This window comes from Amphiura filiformis, chromosome 5, assembly GCF_039555335.1.
Source record: "Amphiura filiformis chromosome 5, Afil_fr2py, whole genome shotgun sequence".
Classification (NCBI taxonomy): Eukaryota; Metazoa; Echinodermata; class Ophiuroidea; order Amphilepidida; family Amphiuridae; genus Amphiura; species Amphiura filiformis.
In genome coordinates, this window is record NC_092632.1 from 49,257,126 (window position 1) to 49,274,095 (window position 16,970).

Sequence of the window (16,970 nt, forward strand, 5' to 3'; positions counted from 1 at the left end):
AAATGCACCTTTTTGTTGATTGTTTTTTTTTTCAATTATTTGTTGCTTTTTGACAGTTATTTTGCCCTTGGAATCCTTGAAAAACCTTGCGTAAAATTTTGTTTCTATGCTGTTAGTTCATCGATAGCAATATGCTGGCAATGACCAATTCCAGTTATTTTCTCTTATAATCGAGGAACTGGAAGTACACTTTTGATTACAAGAACACATAATGTTGGTTGTTATTTACAAAGCTTCTTGTTCAATTCTTGCATGGCATAAAATCTAGGGCTCTGTGCAACACTCTCTCATCTCCAAAATGTTGGTACTAAATAATATTGGACTTTCCAGTGACAACAAAGACTCTATTTCCAATATCAATAAGAGGGAGCACGGTGGACAAGCGGCACATGCTTCGACTCATAATCTGAAGGTTGTGAGTTTGAGTCATCATATTGTGCTCTTGTGTCAGGCACTTTATCTCTCCACCCAGGTGTATAAATGGGTATTGGCATTCTTAAATGCTGGGAATGTAACAGACTCGCTGTGGAGGAGGTGTGGCAATTCCCCCACAGTAATATTTCATGGTAGAGTCTGGCCTAATTGCTAACGAAAGAGAGATGGCACTCCGTCCTGTAAACAATGGAGATGAAGCAATGTGCACTGAGTCCTGGAAGTGTCCACTTGAGGATTTCATATAAAGAATACTTACAACCTTGTATCATATATATCATGTACACTTTCAATGCTACTGACCTTCACAAACTTCCTATTATAATCTCACTACATTGTACTTATGACCGGCATCAATTGTAAATAACAACCCATCGTAACTTACAATGCATCAGAGCTTGTAACTTTTTGTACAAATGATATACCTCATGAACAATGACTTAAATGACTGACTGGCAAGAATTCAACTACATGTACAAGAATTAAATACCACTATATAGTTTTTTAATCAGTACCAAATAAGGGTTGTTTTACAATCAGGGTACACAGATTGTCTCACTGGGGGTGAAAAATGAAGTGTCTAGTTTTTCCTCAATTTATTTGTTTTTGTGTTGTAGATGGGTCAAATAGGAAATCTGTAAAATTTTTAGGCGTCAAGTGTTCAGAGTTTCAAGTTATGCCAGAAACATGTTTTTGATACACATGTTTCTGTATACCTAATTTTTCGGACTTTTCACATTTTGACGGAAACCTGACGTCCAACTTTCAAACATGTGATACATGGAAACTAAGTGTACGTGGACTAAGTGTTTATTATGAGTTTGTAGGATATCTATAAGTGTTTTTCAAGAAAATATAATTTTAGTCTTGGGTCAATTTTAACTATGGATTACGAGCTTGTATTCGGAGAGGACATTTTTTGACGGAATTTTATACATAAATTTGAAGAAATGGTACAATGAAACAGTCGCAATCTTATTTGGTTCTCAATTTTGAACAATCATGTTTCAAACATTACTTCTGAACTGTCAAAATGTGTTTTTATGTTATTGCTGGCAGTGATATATCATTTGCAAAGTTCACAAAGGTCAAATGAGACGGCTATTTTGTCCCAAAATCATGCAGAAATGTATATTTTCATCATTTGCTAAGCATTTCAAACAGTTTCTTTGTGGCTGTAGGTTGAACTAATAGGGGCCAATAATTAGGCATGGCAACTTTTAATCATAAGTTAATCTAATATTTGAAACAGGGCACAATATGGTGCTCAGCCCAAATGTACCCTGATTGTAAAACAACCCATAAGAGGGAATAGAACCGGGTTTTTATTTTTCAGCATGCCAAAGTACACTCATCTTATATGTGCAACTGGGAGTTGCGCATATACATGTACTACAATTGTCACATTTGTGTTGCACATACGCTGTTCAGTATCAATTCACGCTATCATAAGACCCATTGATTTGGTACCGATTAAATCTCACTACTTATAGTATTCGGCAAGGTCCTTCAGCAGTCCGCCAATGTGGAGTTGTTTACAGCGTAAACATGGAAGTGGCGTTTGATTGGCTAATTGAATCAAGTCATCATCACATCAGCACCTCATTCCTCGAAAAAAGCTGCATAGTATCGAGTGACCCAGGTGTGACCTAGTTTTTTTTACTTGATAATCAGATAGAGTGGTAGGGCAGTGCTACGAGACCTTGCTGAATACTATGACAATAATTGATATGGACTGACCAAATAGACATGCTACTTGCTACCAGTTATTTAACATTACGCTAGTCCAAATTGAACAGCAACAGATTGTTAACATACCCTACCTGGACAAAACTTTGAAGTTGTGGTATAACAGTGAAACAACCTGATTCCAGCAGACCAAATGAGGCAAATCTTGAAAATTGTTATCATTATCACTTTGCACACTTACCAAGTGAGCTGAATGCCAAGTCCCTAGCATGTATACCTGGTTGTATTTTTCAAACTTCTACATTGCCAATTCCTAAAATATTAAATTGGTTGTGGAGGTTGCTCTCAATTTCTGTATGTACCAAACTTGCCACCATTATCCTGGATATAATTAGTCTCCCCAATTCAAATTCACATCATTAATTGCGTCAAATAACAGAGAGAGATTGCACAAAAAAGAGCCACATCTGAACTGCACAGATTTTTGCCTGGTGACAATAGACACATTTTGGACAGTCCCAAAAGTCTTTGTGATTTAAAGCCATAATATATGACTTCTGTCAAATTTAAATTTTACATAAGACACCCCTCTATTAATTATAATTTTAATTTTGTTATTCTCTACCAAAATAATATTAGTAACAACTGCCAGTTAGGTTTTCTGGTCATTTTCAAGGAAAGTAATGAGGTAAAATGAAAGAACCCCTACTTACTATCTTGGCCGCTTAATTGCACTGCACAGGAGATCTGCGGAGGATTTAATGTCTTAGTTAAAGACACTTATTCAAAATGGCTCTGTTGTTCTACAAACAACTGATTTGGCTGATTCCAATTGACTGCAAGTTGATCATTGGATCATTGCAAGAACATTAAAGTGACATTTTGGGCAAAATTTAGTTATTAATGGAATATAAAAATAAAGGTAAATGCACACATTTTAAGCTATTTTACAAGTCAGGAGCAATTGATTTTAATCAAATAATCAAAATGTTAAAAAACAATAACAAATATAGAAACAAACTGAAACATAAAATTGCTCCTGTAAAATGACCAAAATATCACTTAGAACGTTCTTGCAAATATTACAAATATGCCAAAAAATCAGGTTTGAAAAAATTAATCAAATCATTTAAAAATCATACATCATAGCTTTGACACTACACACGCCACCCTGACATTGTTAGCAGTTATCATTACTCTTCATGGTGAGCTGAATGATGTGCACATCAGCGTGACCGTGATGTGCGCATCAGCGTAACCGTGATGTGCGCATCAGCATGAACGCGATATACGTATAAATCACAAATGCTTTTGGGATTTAACAGCATGATCGTGATGTACATATAAATCACAAACGCTTTGGGGATTTAACAAAATGGTCTGTAAGTGGTAAATGCTATGTACAATAATTGTAGCAAAAAATGAGCCAACTTCTGTTTCTGTGGCGTTTAGGCCAGACTCCACTGAATTAACTTGTTGTAAAACCTCCAGTATTTTCTTGTTGTAGGAGGTTTGTGACTCCCCTACACAACAAGTCCATATAACCTTCAAAGCACTATATATGCCGCTACCCATTTCTACACCTAGGTGGAGGGAGACAATAGAGTCAGCAGCGTTCACAAGTCAGAGCTGCGCCATCATGCCCTCATGGGTTGAAAATTAATCTGTACCAATTTAGACTTCACCACTGGAAGTAACTAAAGTGACTGTATGGACTCTGTCCTAAATGGTGACAGCATTGCAAATTCCCTCATTACATCTGATTGCACTCTATGTGCTGCAACAGTCCTAGGTCTAGGAGGTGGAGGCATCATGGCATCTAATAGTTCCTTTTCTGGACTTGCCTGCAGGTGTTTGGTTTCCCCGGCACTGCGGAAAGCAAACTGTTTGTCATGTTTAGTTACCGGTGCACTCGCTGGCCGTGTCATTGGGATCTTAGATTGGTGGTCTGTGGCAGGGTCTGAGCATGCTAGGTTGATGCTATTGCGACTCTTCACATGGACTAACATCTGTATAAACAAATAACAAAATAACAAGAATCATCCAATTACTTCCTGATTAATATGTTTATTGACCATTGTAGCAGGTCAGTGTGGTCTTTAATCAATTTGATCAATTGGGAGGATCAAAAATTTGGAAATAAAGTAATAAAGGTAAATTTCCTGGAGCATCACTGAGGGAGGGGGGTCAGTAGTCAAACTCCCCCCCCCCAAAAAAAAATCACACTACAGTAGCTATATAATACACTGGTTTGGTCTGCCACCATCCCCCCAAAGATGTTAAGATGCAGATGCCAACTAAAGCAATATGCAGCTTATCAAATAATGCTTATATACCCTCTATGAAAGACATGAATCAAACAGAATCTTCCATGCAGGGGTGTAGACAGGTAAAATTCAGGTAACACCATTTAAAATTCACAGTCCCTGTGTGGCAGATTAAGCTTGTGTCTTCCATAGGGGGTGTATGGATTTCAACAAGAATAGCACAAATAACACTTGCATGAGAGTCACATGCAAATCACAAGAAGTACAGGAAGAATCCATGATGTATGTCACTGGTCAAATGCTTTACTTCTATAACTACACCTTTAGCCAGTCCAAGGTCTCAGCAAATAGAATCTCAAATTAAGCATCCTTTTCATTGCTTTTGAGAATCTATCATGTTCATAGTTTCCATGTATTTACAATATCCCACAGCACATAATGAGTGATTTGTAATCAAAGTTATTTGTTCTTACCCTCATGACCTCTTTCGTGTTCATCAGTTTCTCAACTCTCCTCTTTTCTGTATGAGCTTTCTCTGTGAATAATTCATCACATTTCTGCATGTATCTTGTTCTACGCAAATGAGACAAAATATAAATAAGTTGTTAATAAACTGATTAAATAAACTGAAATCAACATGTACCATTCAAAACATGTTTTTCATGGCTTAGTTTAGCAGTCACTGCAGATTTTTTTTTCTTTCAACTTCCTCACTTCCGGTTCCACAAAGTTTTCCCCAACAGTTTATTCACAGTTTTAAACTCTTTACAACACAAATGAAGTGATATGGTAGTGAAATATCTCAAGCCACACATATTTAGACTTTTTATGACCTAATGAGGCCTATAATGGTTTTGGCTGCCATTAAAAAAAAAAATATATAGATCAACCAACCCTATGTCTAGTTGAGGTAGTATAATGGACAAGCAATCAATGTGTGTTTCTTGGCCTCATTAACATTTTGAGGTATTACATTTGATTAATAGTACTACCAAATTAACTATCAAAGATCTTCTGTAGAAATCCAACTGGTCTAGATGAATGAAATGTCAGTTGGAGACTTTTACCATCATTTCACCATTATTCTATTGTAAAAACAATTTTTAATAGTTGAACAATAAAAAACCTGATAAATCTCTACACTACATTGCTAAATGTTCATATATTGATGTTCTTACCTTAGCTCAGAGTTTTCATTCATAAGATGATGAATACGTTCCTTATATTTCTCATCAACTTCATCCACTCTGCTTTGGAAATTTTCTTCATATTGAGTTACACGTAACCTCTGTGAATAAAAAAGGAAGTACAACAACCCAATGAACCAATTACTGGTTGAATGATATACTTATGACCTGGTGCCACCACCATATTGCTGCGCTATAAGCTGAACCATGTTGTCCCTCTCCACCTACTTGTGTAATTCGTACGTACTGCATAATGAATCTGAATCAAACAAATTGTTTGTTACATAAGAATTCTTGTTCCTTTAGTAATAGGCCAACAATATACCAAAAAGTTCATCCAATTGGGCAGTGACGTAGCATCATAGGGGTGAGGGGGGAGGCACATCCCATACGAAAATTGCCAACAAATTGCTTGTGCCCCCCAATCAGGCCGGTGCCCCCAATCATGGCGGTGCAAACCCCCCAATATGATGACCCACGCCACGTCACTGAAATTGGGATTAATCACAATACTTTAGCTGCAGAGCTTATTGTAATATTGTATTATTAATTGACTACACTGCAAAATTCCTGGCGGCAGAGTGACTACATCGCACTGGATCTCTGAAGTCACTACCGCCGTCACTCCAGAATAACCTACCCTATGGTAGCCGACAGAGTCACTATAGGAGAGTGACTACATCGGAAACAAGGCAGTAGGGTACTATGCAGCAGTGTCATCACGTAGTGACTGCAACTGCTAGCCTCCGATGTGTTACCTGCTCGATGCCGCATCGGTGACTCATGATGTACACCACCGACTAGATTCCGACAGTGGTCCACATCTTGTAGTCACATCAAAGTGCCTGCTGGGTACCCAGTCGGCGAACTTCAAGGTGACTACGCTGCCAGAAGGTCATTGACCGAACCCTGTTATGAGTTCGAACACTCTGGGGGCGGCAGCGTATATCTACAAAATCTGGCGCCCGATGATGACAAATACGCGTATCATGCTTGTTTACTGCTTGTATACGCTCATGAATGGAATGAGTTGGTTTTATAATTGATTGATTGAAGCTGCATGCTGTACAGTGCATGGGTTTGTGGCCGTACTGCCGTCTTTGTTTTTATCGTGCTTTTGCATTCTTTATCATTTATATTTCAACTTTCGATTAATTTTGTTTCATTTATTTATTGTTCTCTTTTATATATTTTTAATTATTTTCGTGCTGCCTGTTTAATAATCTCGTCAACTGTGTGTGTTTTATTTGCAGTTCTTGTTCTTGGTTTATTTGTTTGTTTCATTTCAAACATTTTTATTTTGTTTATTTGTTTGCTTGTTTTCCTACAAAACTTATATCATTGCTTTGTTTACTTCAGTGGTTAGATGACATGTTTTGCTATTAAAAAAGGCCTATTTTTTCATATTTTTCATGATAACGTTTATAGGCCTATTGAAACTGTTTTTATATTTAAAACGAATTGTGTTTTTAAATGTTTTAAAAGAGATATTAATTTTCAGCCGAAGTTCGCAAAGTATGCCTATTATAGGCCTAGCATTTTCAATTTATACATTTTGATTTGCCAAAACTTTTTCTGTTATATTTAATATTGATTTATAGGCCTAGCATGGATTTGTTTTACTTCTTGTCACTTTCCTGAAAGGTCTACTGCAAATTTATACTTTTACTGCCGTAAGTTTATGCAAAACTTTGGCTTGTGCTATTTTCTTTTTCCGTTTTTCAAAATGGTGTTTTTATAGGCCTATAGCCTATTAGTTTGATTTGTTTTTCATGTTGATTTTTTTTACGTTATCAAATTATGCCTATAAATCGGTGTCACATCAATATAGGCCTATTGCAATGTTTGTTTGAAATTGTCTTATTTTTTATCACGCAAATATTAATGCTTGTTATGAATTATTATTGTTATAATTATTTATTTATTTGACACATTGAATATTTTAATTCATCAATAGGCCTACATGCTTCTTATATTCCTACTTTTAACTTCTTTATTTGCAATTTTTCTCAAGTTGTTTTCTTTCGAAGTGGTTCTTTGTTTCTTCCATTCTTCGTTTATTGGTTTCTTCCTATTTATTTATTTCTGAACTTTTTATTTATTTAGTTATTCAAATAGGCCTAACCACCAATTAACAAAAATGTATTTTATTCATCATAATTTAGTTTATTGAATTATAGGCCTACTTTGTTTACTGATCATGTTTATTTCTTTTACTAACAAATTTATTTTATTCATCTAATATTTCCCTTATTTTTAAAGTCCAGTTTGCAATTTCTCCTCCCTCATCCCCTAAAAAAAGCAAGAAATAAAGAATATTATTTGAATAAATCAAGAGAATATAAAAATATGGCAATAAAAGCAAAACCGGCAACCCAAAAGCGCCGGTACTGAGCACCCAGGCCCAGTCGGCGTAGTCACACCGGTGTGACTCTCCTGCGAGTCACCGCGCCGCGAAGTCACTCTGTAGAAACCTAGGAGGCTGGCTACCCGGCTATTTCGGATAGTTTCCGATGGAGTGACATTCTGGTGACATCGGCGTCACACAGATGAGAATCTTGTAGTGTAGTTAATATTCAAACTACAGTGGCAATTGATGCCCTGATGAAAACGATTTTGCATGGGACTATGGGAAGTGCTTCAATCTCCCTGTTGAGTGTGTAAGTAGGATGCACTGCAGATTGACTTACAGTTTCTGCTAGCTCCATCCTGCTTTGCCTCAGTTCATCTTCCTTTGTCACCAACTTATCCTGTGTTTCTTCTAAATCATCTTGTACTCTCTTGAGGTGATCCAACGCTTTCTTCAAATTCTCGACATCGGTTGAAGCACTTGAAAACTTGATCAGCATGCCCTGTAAGGACAATTAATTCATACCAAATATCAGGTTATATTTTTAATTAAAATATTACACATATAGTACTCAATTAAACAGCAGTGTCATGAGCATGTTCCAGTGGATATGTGCACTCTATGTATCCACAAATATTACACTCCTTCTCCCCTTTGCATAATAAAGCATTATCTATGCTCTACTGACTGTAATTATTCATTCTGATATGACAAAAAAAAATGATGGCAACAGGATGGGGTCAAAGTGCATTTTTTTCCTGCATACTCGCATGTTATTTCAAATTCAAGTTTGCTAAAATGGCAGATGCAAATGGGAATGGAACATACCACAATCCTGTACCTCCCGCAACCCTGAATAACTGACTGACCACAAATCTTCACAGTGAATGGACACATCTACCTTAGCCTTGCATCCAGGAAGTGTTCCTTAGTATGGGAAGACAGGTGGACGCACACACACTGCTAGTCAAGTGCTATGTATGATCATTTTAATACAACGATTGCGCATTGTGCTAGCTTCCAGATTTTCTTGACAGAGAATAAATCATTACAGTCAAATAAATGCAGGTTAGATAAAAGATCCTAGTAAAAATAACCAAATCTATGGTTAATTTGGTCAATCTGACATGGTCAAAAAATAATGAAAAAACTGCCATTAAAATTACTTTTCAAGATATAATCAGAACTTTATTACTACAAAAATAAGGGTAGGGGGAAAATTTATCCACTATCATTAGGTAGTTCAGTGTGCTCACTGAATTCGTTGACAAGGTCATCCACTGATTGCACAGTGAGCATGGCACAGTAAACATGGAAACCAGTGTTGCCATATAGTGAGTGCATAGTTCTATAAATGCTCTGTTATTGGTACTATAGTCTGGTTTTGTGCTGAAAGCAATTGATTTTCCAAGTAGAGTATGTCAAGATGAATAACTGTATCAACCTGCATCAAAATCGGCGTAGTGGTTGGAAAGTTACAGTTTCTTGAAAATTTAGGACTGAATTTTTATAATGATGGTTTCAAGCAATATTTATGCATGTTAGTATCAATATACATGCCTATAAAGTTGTTCTAAATCCACAGTTTCAAAGAAATTCCCCTGCAGCAAGGCTCCAATAATCAAAGAAAACCCTTTACTTCAAGGAAATTTGGGCTTCATATGAGGAAAACCAACGTACAGTGTTGCCAGTTTTCATGCTCACTGAACACTAATTAATGCAATTTTTAGACCTTTTTAATGAATTTAATCACATTTTCTAAATGTTTTTTGATACTTTGATGATTTCTTTGTGTGTCAGTCACTTTAAAGCAACATTTCATTTATTAATTGATCAAAAATCACAATTCCCACTGCAAAAATTAATTAAAATTGTTAATTAAATTACTAATTATGCAAATTAGCGACTATTTCCTCCAAATAATTGATCAAAAATTTGGTACAACTTATTTTCTTATGAAAACAAATGTGGGATAGCTTAAAGAAGATAATTGTAAAATTATTATAGAAAAACAATTTCTTAATGAAATTATGATGGTGCCATGCCAAAACAAAGACTATAATAAGAAATAGGTTCCTAAAACGTTCAAATGTTTTGCCAAGTTATCCCAACAAAACAAGCCATAGCTCGAAAACCGGTTGGCCTTTTTGAAAAATTCAAAAAGCATTTTCATGCTGAATTTATGTTCTATCCAATAATGTACATTATTCAACATTTTATCACTGTTTTAAATATTGTCTGAACTGCCTACTATCATGAAGCAAATATGTGATATTATCAAGCTGAATAAGTTATTTGTTGCTAATATTGATTTAAGAAATAGCAATAATAGTGCTCAACTTCCTTTGTATCTTTTGTTCTGAGCAACACTAAAATATCCAATTGTGATGGAGTTTTCATTAAAATATAGCTTTGAAAATAGCACATATACAAAATAGCATATACAAAATAGCATATATACAGGCATATAATACAGGCATATATACAGGCTGTACCTATCGTTTTTGGTGTTTATTGACAAGCCTGCTTCTTCAATATGCAACATTGGATCCTCTTGAAATGCCCATGATTTATAGTTTTATGACCTTTCATAACATTTATCTATAAATGAGGTAGCGCCTATGTTGCATTTTGTTGTGCAGTCTTGTTCATAATAACTGGAAACTAATGGGTACCAATCATTTTGATACACCCTGTACATTATGATTAACTTGTAAACTGAATTTATTTTTGATAGGCCTGACAAATGACTCACTTTGATCACATCATATTATTTAGAATCAATCCTTGTTAATGAATATACTTACATCAATTTCCTTTTTATGTTCCTTTTGCATTATCTGCATCTGCTTTTGAAATTCTCTTGCTAGTTGTTTCTTTTCCCGCTGTCTTTCCTCCAACAATTCTTGTCCTGTTCAAATATTACATAACAGTAATGTCATAGTAGGTATAGCGTTCATTTCTTAGGTACCAGGTACACTAGCCATTCTCATAACTGGTAGAACTGGTCACATCCTAATAAACACTAACCATAACTGTATGAGTAACGTGGATAAGGATGTCAAGTGCATTGGGCTATTCCAGTTGAAATCCAAACACCCTCTATGGAAGACATTAATCTCTCACACAGGGAGTGTGAATTTTAAATGGAGTCACACATTCAGGTAACCCCATTCAAAATTCACACTCCATGTGTGAAAAATTAAGGTGTATGGATTTCAACTGGAATAGCCTATTTGTCTTGTACCCCTACACCTATTTTTGTACAAAAAGCCTGTTTTTAATGTCCACTTATCAATATTCTGAGTGATTTTCAACAGTTTACATTGTTTCCATTAGCTTATCAAAACTTCTTTTATCATGAGAACTCTCCAACTGTACACTGCCAACTATTCATCCACTTTTCAGGATGAATATGGTCGGTAATTGATAAATAAGCAAGCAAAACAAAGAGAAAAACAATCAATTTTAGTCTGTATACCTCTCACTTTTTACAATAGAAATCTGAATTTGTGTTAACTTTTCCTTACAAAGTTTGGAGACATTTTTCAATATCCCCACATTAGCTAGGTTTGGCTTCAGGCCTGAGGACACTGCAGAAAATCTTAACCAGCAGCAGCAGCAGAAACAGAGAGAAGCATAGCAATGCATGTCAAGTTATGCGGTGGTATTCCTGACTGGTGTAGTAATGTGTAATTGTGTATAACTTACTCTGTTCTTGTAGAACATTTTCCATATCTTCTTGGAATTTGAGTTTCATATCTATCTCCTTCTTGTTCCATTTTTCTTCCATATCTTGTACCAGGGTTCCCTTATAAGCTTCAAAAGCTCCTTGTAAGAACTCCAATTCACCTTTCATTCTTGCTGTATAAAAACAATGGTCAGATCACATCATATTAAAACTTTGTTTCAAGTCCCCACATTTTTGGAAAAGTGAGGGAGGGAGGTATTTTTTTTTTATAGTTTTGTTGTTGTTGCTGCTGCAAAATTGACATTGATGCAGCAGTTTTCACATCAAAGTGACACTTCTAGCAATTTTCAGCATCGATGAGGAAAACAATGAGGTTCTTTTTTTATTTTAAGATAATATGAAAGGTTAGACCCCTTAGAATGCCACAAAAACACTTGAAAGTGATTCGTGTTGACAATAAACTTGCTCATTAGCATTAGCATTTTAAAATTGAATTTTTTTATGTGGCCTCAAGAAGATTGTTGTTTAACAATGAAGAGCGCTTTGCACAAACTTGTTCAATCTACCACTTGCAGTTTTGAAATGATTCAACTTTTTAAATTTTAAAATATTCATGCTGATTTTTATGTTGCTTTTTAATCCATCCAAGATATGTATATCTAAACTAAACTGCAAAATTCCTTCAAAAAATGAGCATACTTTTCAAGTGTTCAGTATGTATAAATTTAATAATTGGTGTCATCCGCACACTATGTGAGGACTACATTTCAAAGGAATCTTGCTTTTTAGTTCACACTAAATATTTGCACATGAAATGGAAAACATTAATTCATTTTATTTAAAACATGAGCTTATCAAAGATGTCTAGTTATTAAATGAAACATAGCTCAATCTTGGACCACAGCAAGAATAAAACTACTGCTGGTCAAATAGTACACACATGTGTATTAATTGGGTCTCAAAAGGCATCCTAAATAATTATTTCTATTGATCTACAAATATGCTCTATTTACTACTGAAAGTGAATACATTTTGGCATGTAAAATTGTAATTTTTCCATCTACATAAATTACAAGACATAGTAAAAAAACATAATAATGCATTGTTTCATACAATTGTTTTCTTCCATTATTCAAAATATATGTAGAAAATAAATTGGATTATTTGGTCATGGTTAATATTCATATTTCCCAAATGAGAAATCAACTAACCCAAAGCAGCATTGCTGGAATTTTTTAGATGTGTCATTTCTTTGCCATGTATTTCCTTGATCATTTCTACTTGTTCTTCTTGTTCCTGAGTGATTTCCTTCAGTTCTTCCATGTGTCTTCTTTCTAAATCATTCAATTGTTCTCTCATAGCTGCAGCAGCCTGTTCAATATAAAAATAAATACTTTTAGATAATGCACTAATTAGCTGGTTTACAGTTGGGAAGCTTAATTTGTCTCCAGGGTGTGGCTGCATTTTGAGCAAACTGTGATCACTTGTCACCATTTACATGGAAAATCAGCTTGTCTTGGTTATGGTATCTTCAGAGCACTGGTTCAAAGCACAGTTAAATCAAATCAAATGAGGTATTTGAGTAACAACAACAAAGGTCTGTAGGTTATAAAAGTAGTTTGAAATTAAATGATTTTTATGCCAGTGTTTCTTTATTATTTGTTTGTGAAAGAATCCTTTTATTTCTTGCCACTGTAATAAAATGTAAATACCAACATAATCTTTTTTCTGCTATGTTATTTCTTTTGTATTTTTGTGATATATGATTACAAATCCCACATGAAACATGTTAAAGGAGTATTTTGTGATCCTAGCATACTCTTTTTATGACATTTACCAGTAGATATCCACGAAAAAAGCTTATTGCCAAAATTTCAGTTGATTCCGATTTTGCGTTTGCAAGTTATGCATGATTATGTGTATTACACTGCTCCATAGACAATGTGTTGTAATTTCGTTCTGGTATACCAGAACGAAATTCAAATTTCACGATATCTTTGCTAAACGGAATGAATCTGCAAGAAATTGTTTGTACATAAACATGTAGCCAGAGGTTTCCAGTGATATAAAAATCTCAACTTTTTTCGAAAAAAGTGGGGGGATGATGCTGTGGATCACGAAATGCCCTTTTAAATGCTGAAAATAAGGGAGAAAACAACTTTTAAAAGGGCGTTTCGTGATCCACAGCCTCATCCCCCCACTTTTCAACGAAATTACAACAGCGGATAACTCGCAAATGCAAAATCGGAATCAACTGAAATTTTGGGAATAAGCTTTTTTATGGATATCTACTGAAAATGCCATAAAAAGAGGATGCTAGGATCACGAAATCCTCTTTTAAGTTGTGATTAAAAACACTGGCTAGAAGGCCAGTAGAAATCAAATCAACTTGCCTTTTCTTTGGTTGCCTTATGGTTGAGTCGTTCCTCTTCCAGGAATAAGGTCAGGTCTGACACCTGTTGTTGTAGTTGTACTATCAGTGCATCTCTGTATTGGATTCAACAAGTCAGTCAGTTAGCACACTGATCACTTTAATACAATAACAAAGAATACTTTTGAGTCTCATTTTTTTGTTGTCATTTACATGAAATGATATTTTTGTGCTTTGTTTGTATAGGGTGGGTGTGGGGTGGGTGTGGGGGTGTTTGTAAACGCAGGCAAATGAGGACAAATACATGAGAAATCTCTGTATAACAGTGAGAATACAAGGTTGCTACGTCAGTATGCAACGTAAATGATAAAAGTGGTTTTCCAAGTAAAGTGTTGGATACATGCTATTAGACAATTAGGCCTATGAAATAAACGCTGTGTCAGACAAAAGTCTTTGAACATGGCAAAAGTTCCAAATTGGCACAAACATCTAAATCCAGCGATGCTGAGATCTTTATCAGTGCTTGGGCCCCACTATAAAGTAGAAATACATGGAGATTTGTTTCTGATTAGAAAACATTAACACAAACATGTTTTTGAGATGTTTTTGCTGACTTGGAACTTTTGCCATGTTCAAAGCCTTTTGCATGGCATGGTGTTTATTTTATAGGCCTAATGGTCTAACAGCATGTATCCAACACTTTACTTGGAAAACCACCGACTTTTATCTGTATACCAGTGGATGCACAGGAACTGTGGATGCCTATTCCTAGACTGCAATTCCAGATGTAAAAAACTGTAAGAAAGCTTTATAGCTAATGACTACAGTTGCTGGGTGAGTTAACCTGCGCTTGTATTGTAAAAACTACCCACAGCCCGGGATCCATGGTAAGATGGAAAAATAATGTGAGTGTCATTGGTTGGATGATAAACACTCTTTTGTGTGTATCACTTCATTGTTTGCAGGGGTGCACATGTATGTAAGTTATGTATGGGGTGGTGTGTGTAGGGGTGTAAAACTAACTACCCAACTAAGTCACACACTCACTAAGTCCCAAACCTCCAACTCACTATTAACTAACCTAATTAACAAAACAATATTTTGACTAAAGAATTCCAAGCAACTTTCTCTAAATACACATACAGACAAAACTATATTTTATTCTATATTACATACAATCATCCTTATCTCATTTCAACTCAGATGATATTCTGCTGAAATACTTTCTGGCTACATAATAATGCCAACTTACTGGACATCAGGACTTAAAATGCCCGGAGTTGTTGAATTCCCACGAAAACTAGGAGAACTGGGCACTGGACTGACCCGGCTCCAGTCTTGCTGTACCAGACCTGGATTAGTATGTCCTTCTGTATGATATATACTGCTGCTAGCAGGAGGGGGTGCTAACCAGGGCATATTGGGCTTACTATGTGTTTTACCCACCCAAGATTGTATTCTATCTCTTTATTGCATTAATTCATTCATTATTTGTTTTTTAAAGGATTTGGCAATATAATATGAATATTTAATGAGAGTTTATATCGAACAATATTTGAAAGGTTATGTACACACACAGTAACAGAAAGTTGTGATCCAGCCGAATATAATTAATACAAATTAACAACATCAAAAGTGTAAACAGAAATAAAGTAACAACAAAGCATTGTGCAAGAAATCATATAATTAATTAAAGATGAAAATCAAGAAATACAATTTTTTCATCAAAGATAACAAGAAGATAACCCAGCCACCAAATAAAATATAAAAAGGAAAGGAGGACAGGTATGGAAGAAAAAACAAAATCAAACAGTAATGAAAATAGAAACAAAGATCAAAACATAAATAATAAATGTAAATGAAGTAATAGTATTTCATGTCACAAGGATCCACAACATACTCTCTATCAGGGGCACAGTTCTTTAACCCCAATACATGTGTACATTCATTGAATGACCTTTGAAAATGTGGGTACTAAAACTCATACTCTGCAATTTGAGGTCAAATTTTGCACTCTGATTGTTTAATTGAGGTTATTGAAATATGCCATTGGGATGAGGCCATTGTGGTCCATAGTGTGTGTAGATGGAAACAAAATATCATAAAGTACTCCTTTAAAACAAAAGATGTTACATGTAACGAAAGATGTGACGGACATTAGTACATTCAACCTACTAAGCACCTCTACCCTAATTAGCGCCTCCCACAGATTTTGTCTAGTGAAAAGTATCCCCTGCTTAATGCAGTACTCAATACAATACAATCATCACGGCCCATTCAGTGTTCCCAGCAAAAGTGTAAAAATATTAAAATTGTGAAGGATAAGCCATTAAAATTGTCATTAGGTATTTTTCAAATAAAAATTTGGCAAAACAATTAAACAAGGAAAATAGCAGTATTAACAAAGTTGAACCCCCTTCAAATACATGTAGCTAATACAGTTTCATTTAAATGTGATATTTTGTCTTTAATACACTGCTAAATTGGTTGAACCGGGGGGGGGGGGCACTCCCACTTTGGAGGTGATGCGCATGTAAGGCTGTTTTAACATACGCATCAAGACTTTTTTCAGCATATACTAGCACCACTGTCACCCAAAGACCCCTTATTTTCCATTTGATCTGTCAACCAAAGGCCCTTGTTTTTCTTTCATTTATCATTGATTTTAGTTCTTACTTATTTTGAAAACACAAAGCCAGTTGAAGCCATTTAGAAATAAAAATTCAATGTTTGAGGCTTCTGTGACACTCTTTTGGCTCTCACCCAAAGACCCCATTAAAAAAAATAGTCATGTTCTAACCCAATGCTGCCCAAATTTTGGTCCAAACATTCCATCTCTCACCCAATGACCCCATATTTCTTACATTTTGCTCTCACCAAATGCTCAAAATTATGCTCTCACTCTCACCGAATGCCCTTTGGTGTAAAAGTAAAACAAGAAAAAAAAGAAACTCGTCAGTTATATTCATCCTTGCTGTTCAAT

The 16,970-nt window shown here is 35.3% G+C and overlaps 1 protein-coding gene across 1 annotated transcript in view; it reads right to left on the bottom strand.

Moving 5' to 3' along the window:
- Nucleotides 1-2,272: 2,272 nt before the first annotated feature.
- Nucleotides 2,273-16,970, bottom strand: part of LOC140153301 (uncharacterized) — a 31,393-nt gene continuing 16,695 nt past the window's right edge. Inside the window, exons 7-15 of the mRNA XM_072176020.1 lie at nt 15,240-15,452; nt 14,010-14,103; nt 12,828-12,987; nt 11,637-11,789; nt 10,733-10,836; nt 8,266-8,427; nt 5,567-5,676; nt 4,862-4,961; nt 2,273-4,130 (exon numbers count right to left, since the gene is read on the bottom strand). Coding sequence (XP_072032121.1) covers nt 3,819-4,130; nt 4,862-4,961; nt 5,567-5,676; nt 8,266-8,427; nt 10,733-10,836; nt 11,637-11,789; nt 12,828-12,987; nt 14,010-14,103; nt 15,240-15,452 — 1,408 coding nt within the window. The 3' untranslated portion in view covers nt 2,273-3,818. The remainder of the gene's footprint in view (nt 4,131-4,861; nt 4,962-5,566; nt 5,677-8,265; nt 8,428-10,732; nt 10,837-11,636; nt 11,790-12,827; nt 12,988-14,009; nt 14,104-15,239; nt 15,453-16,970) is intronic.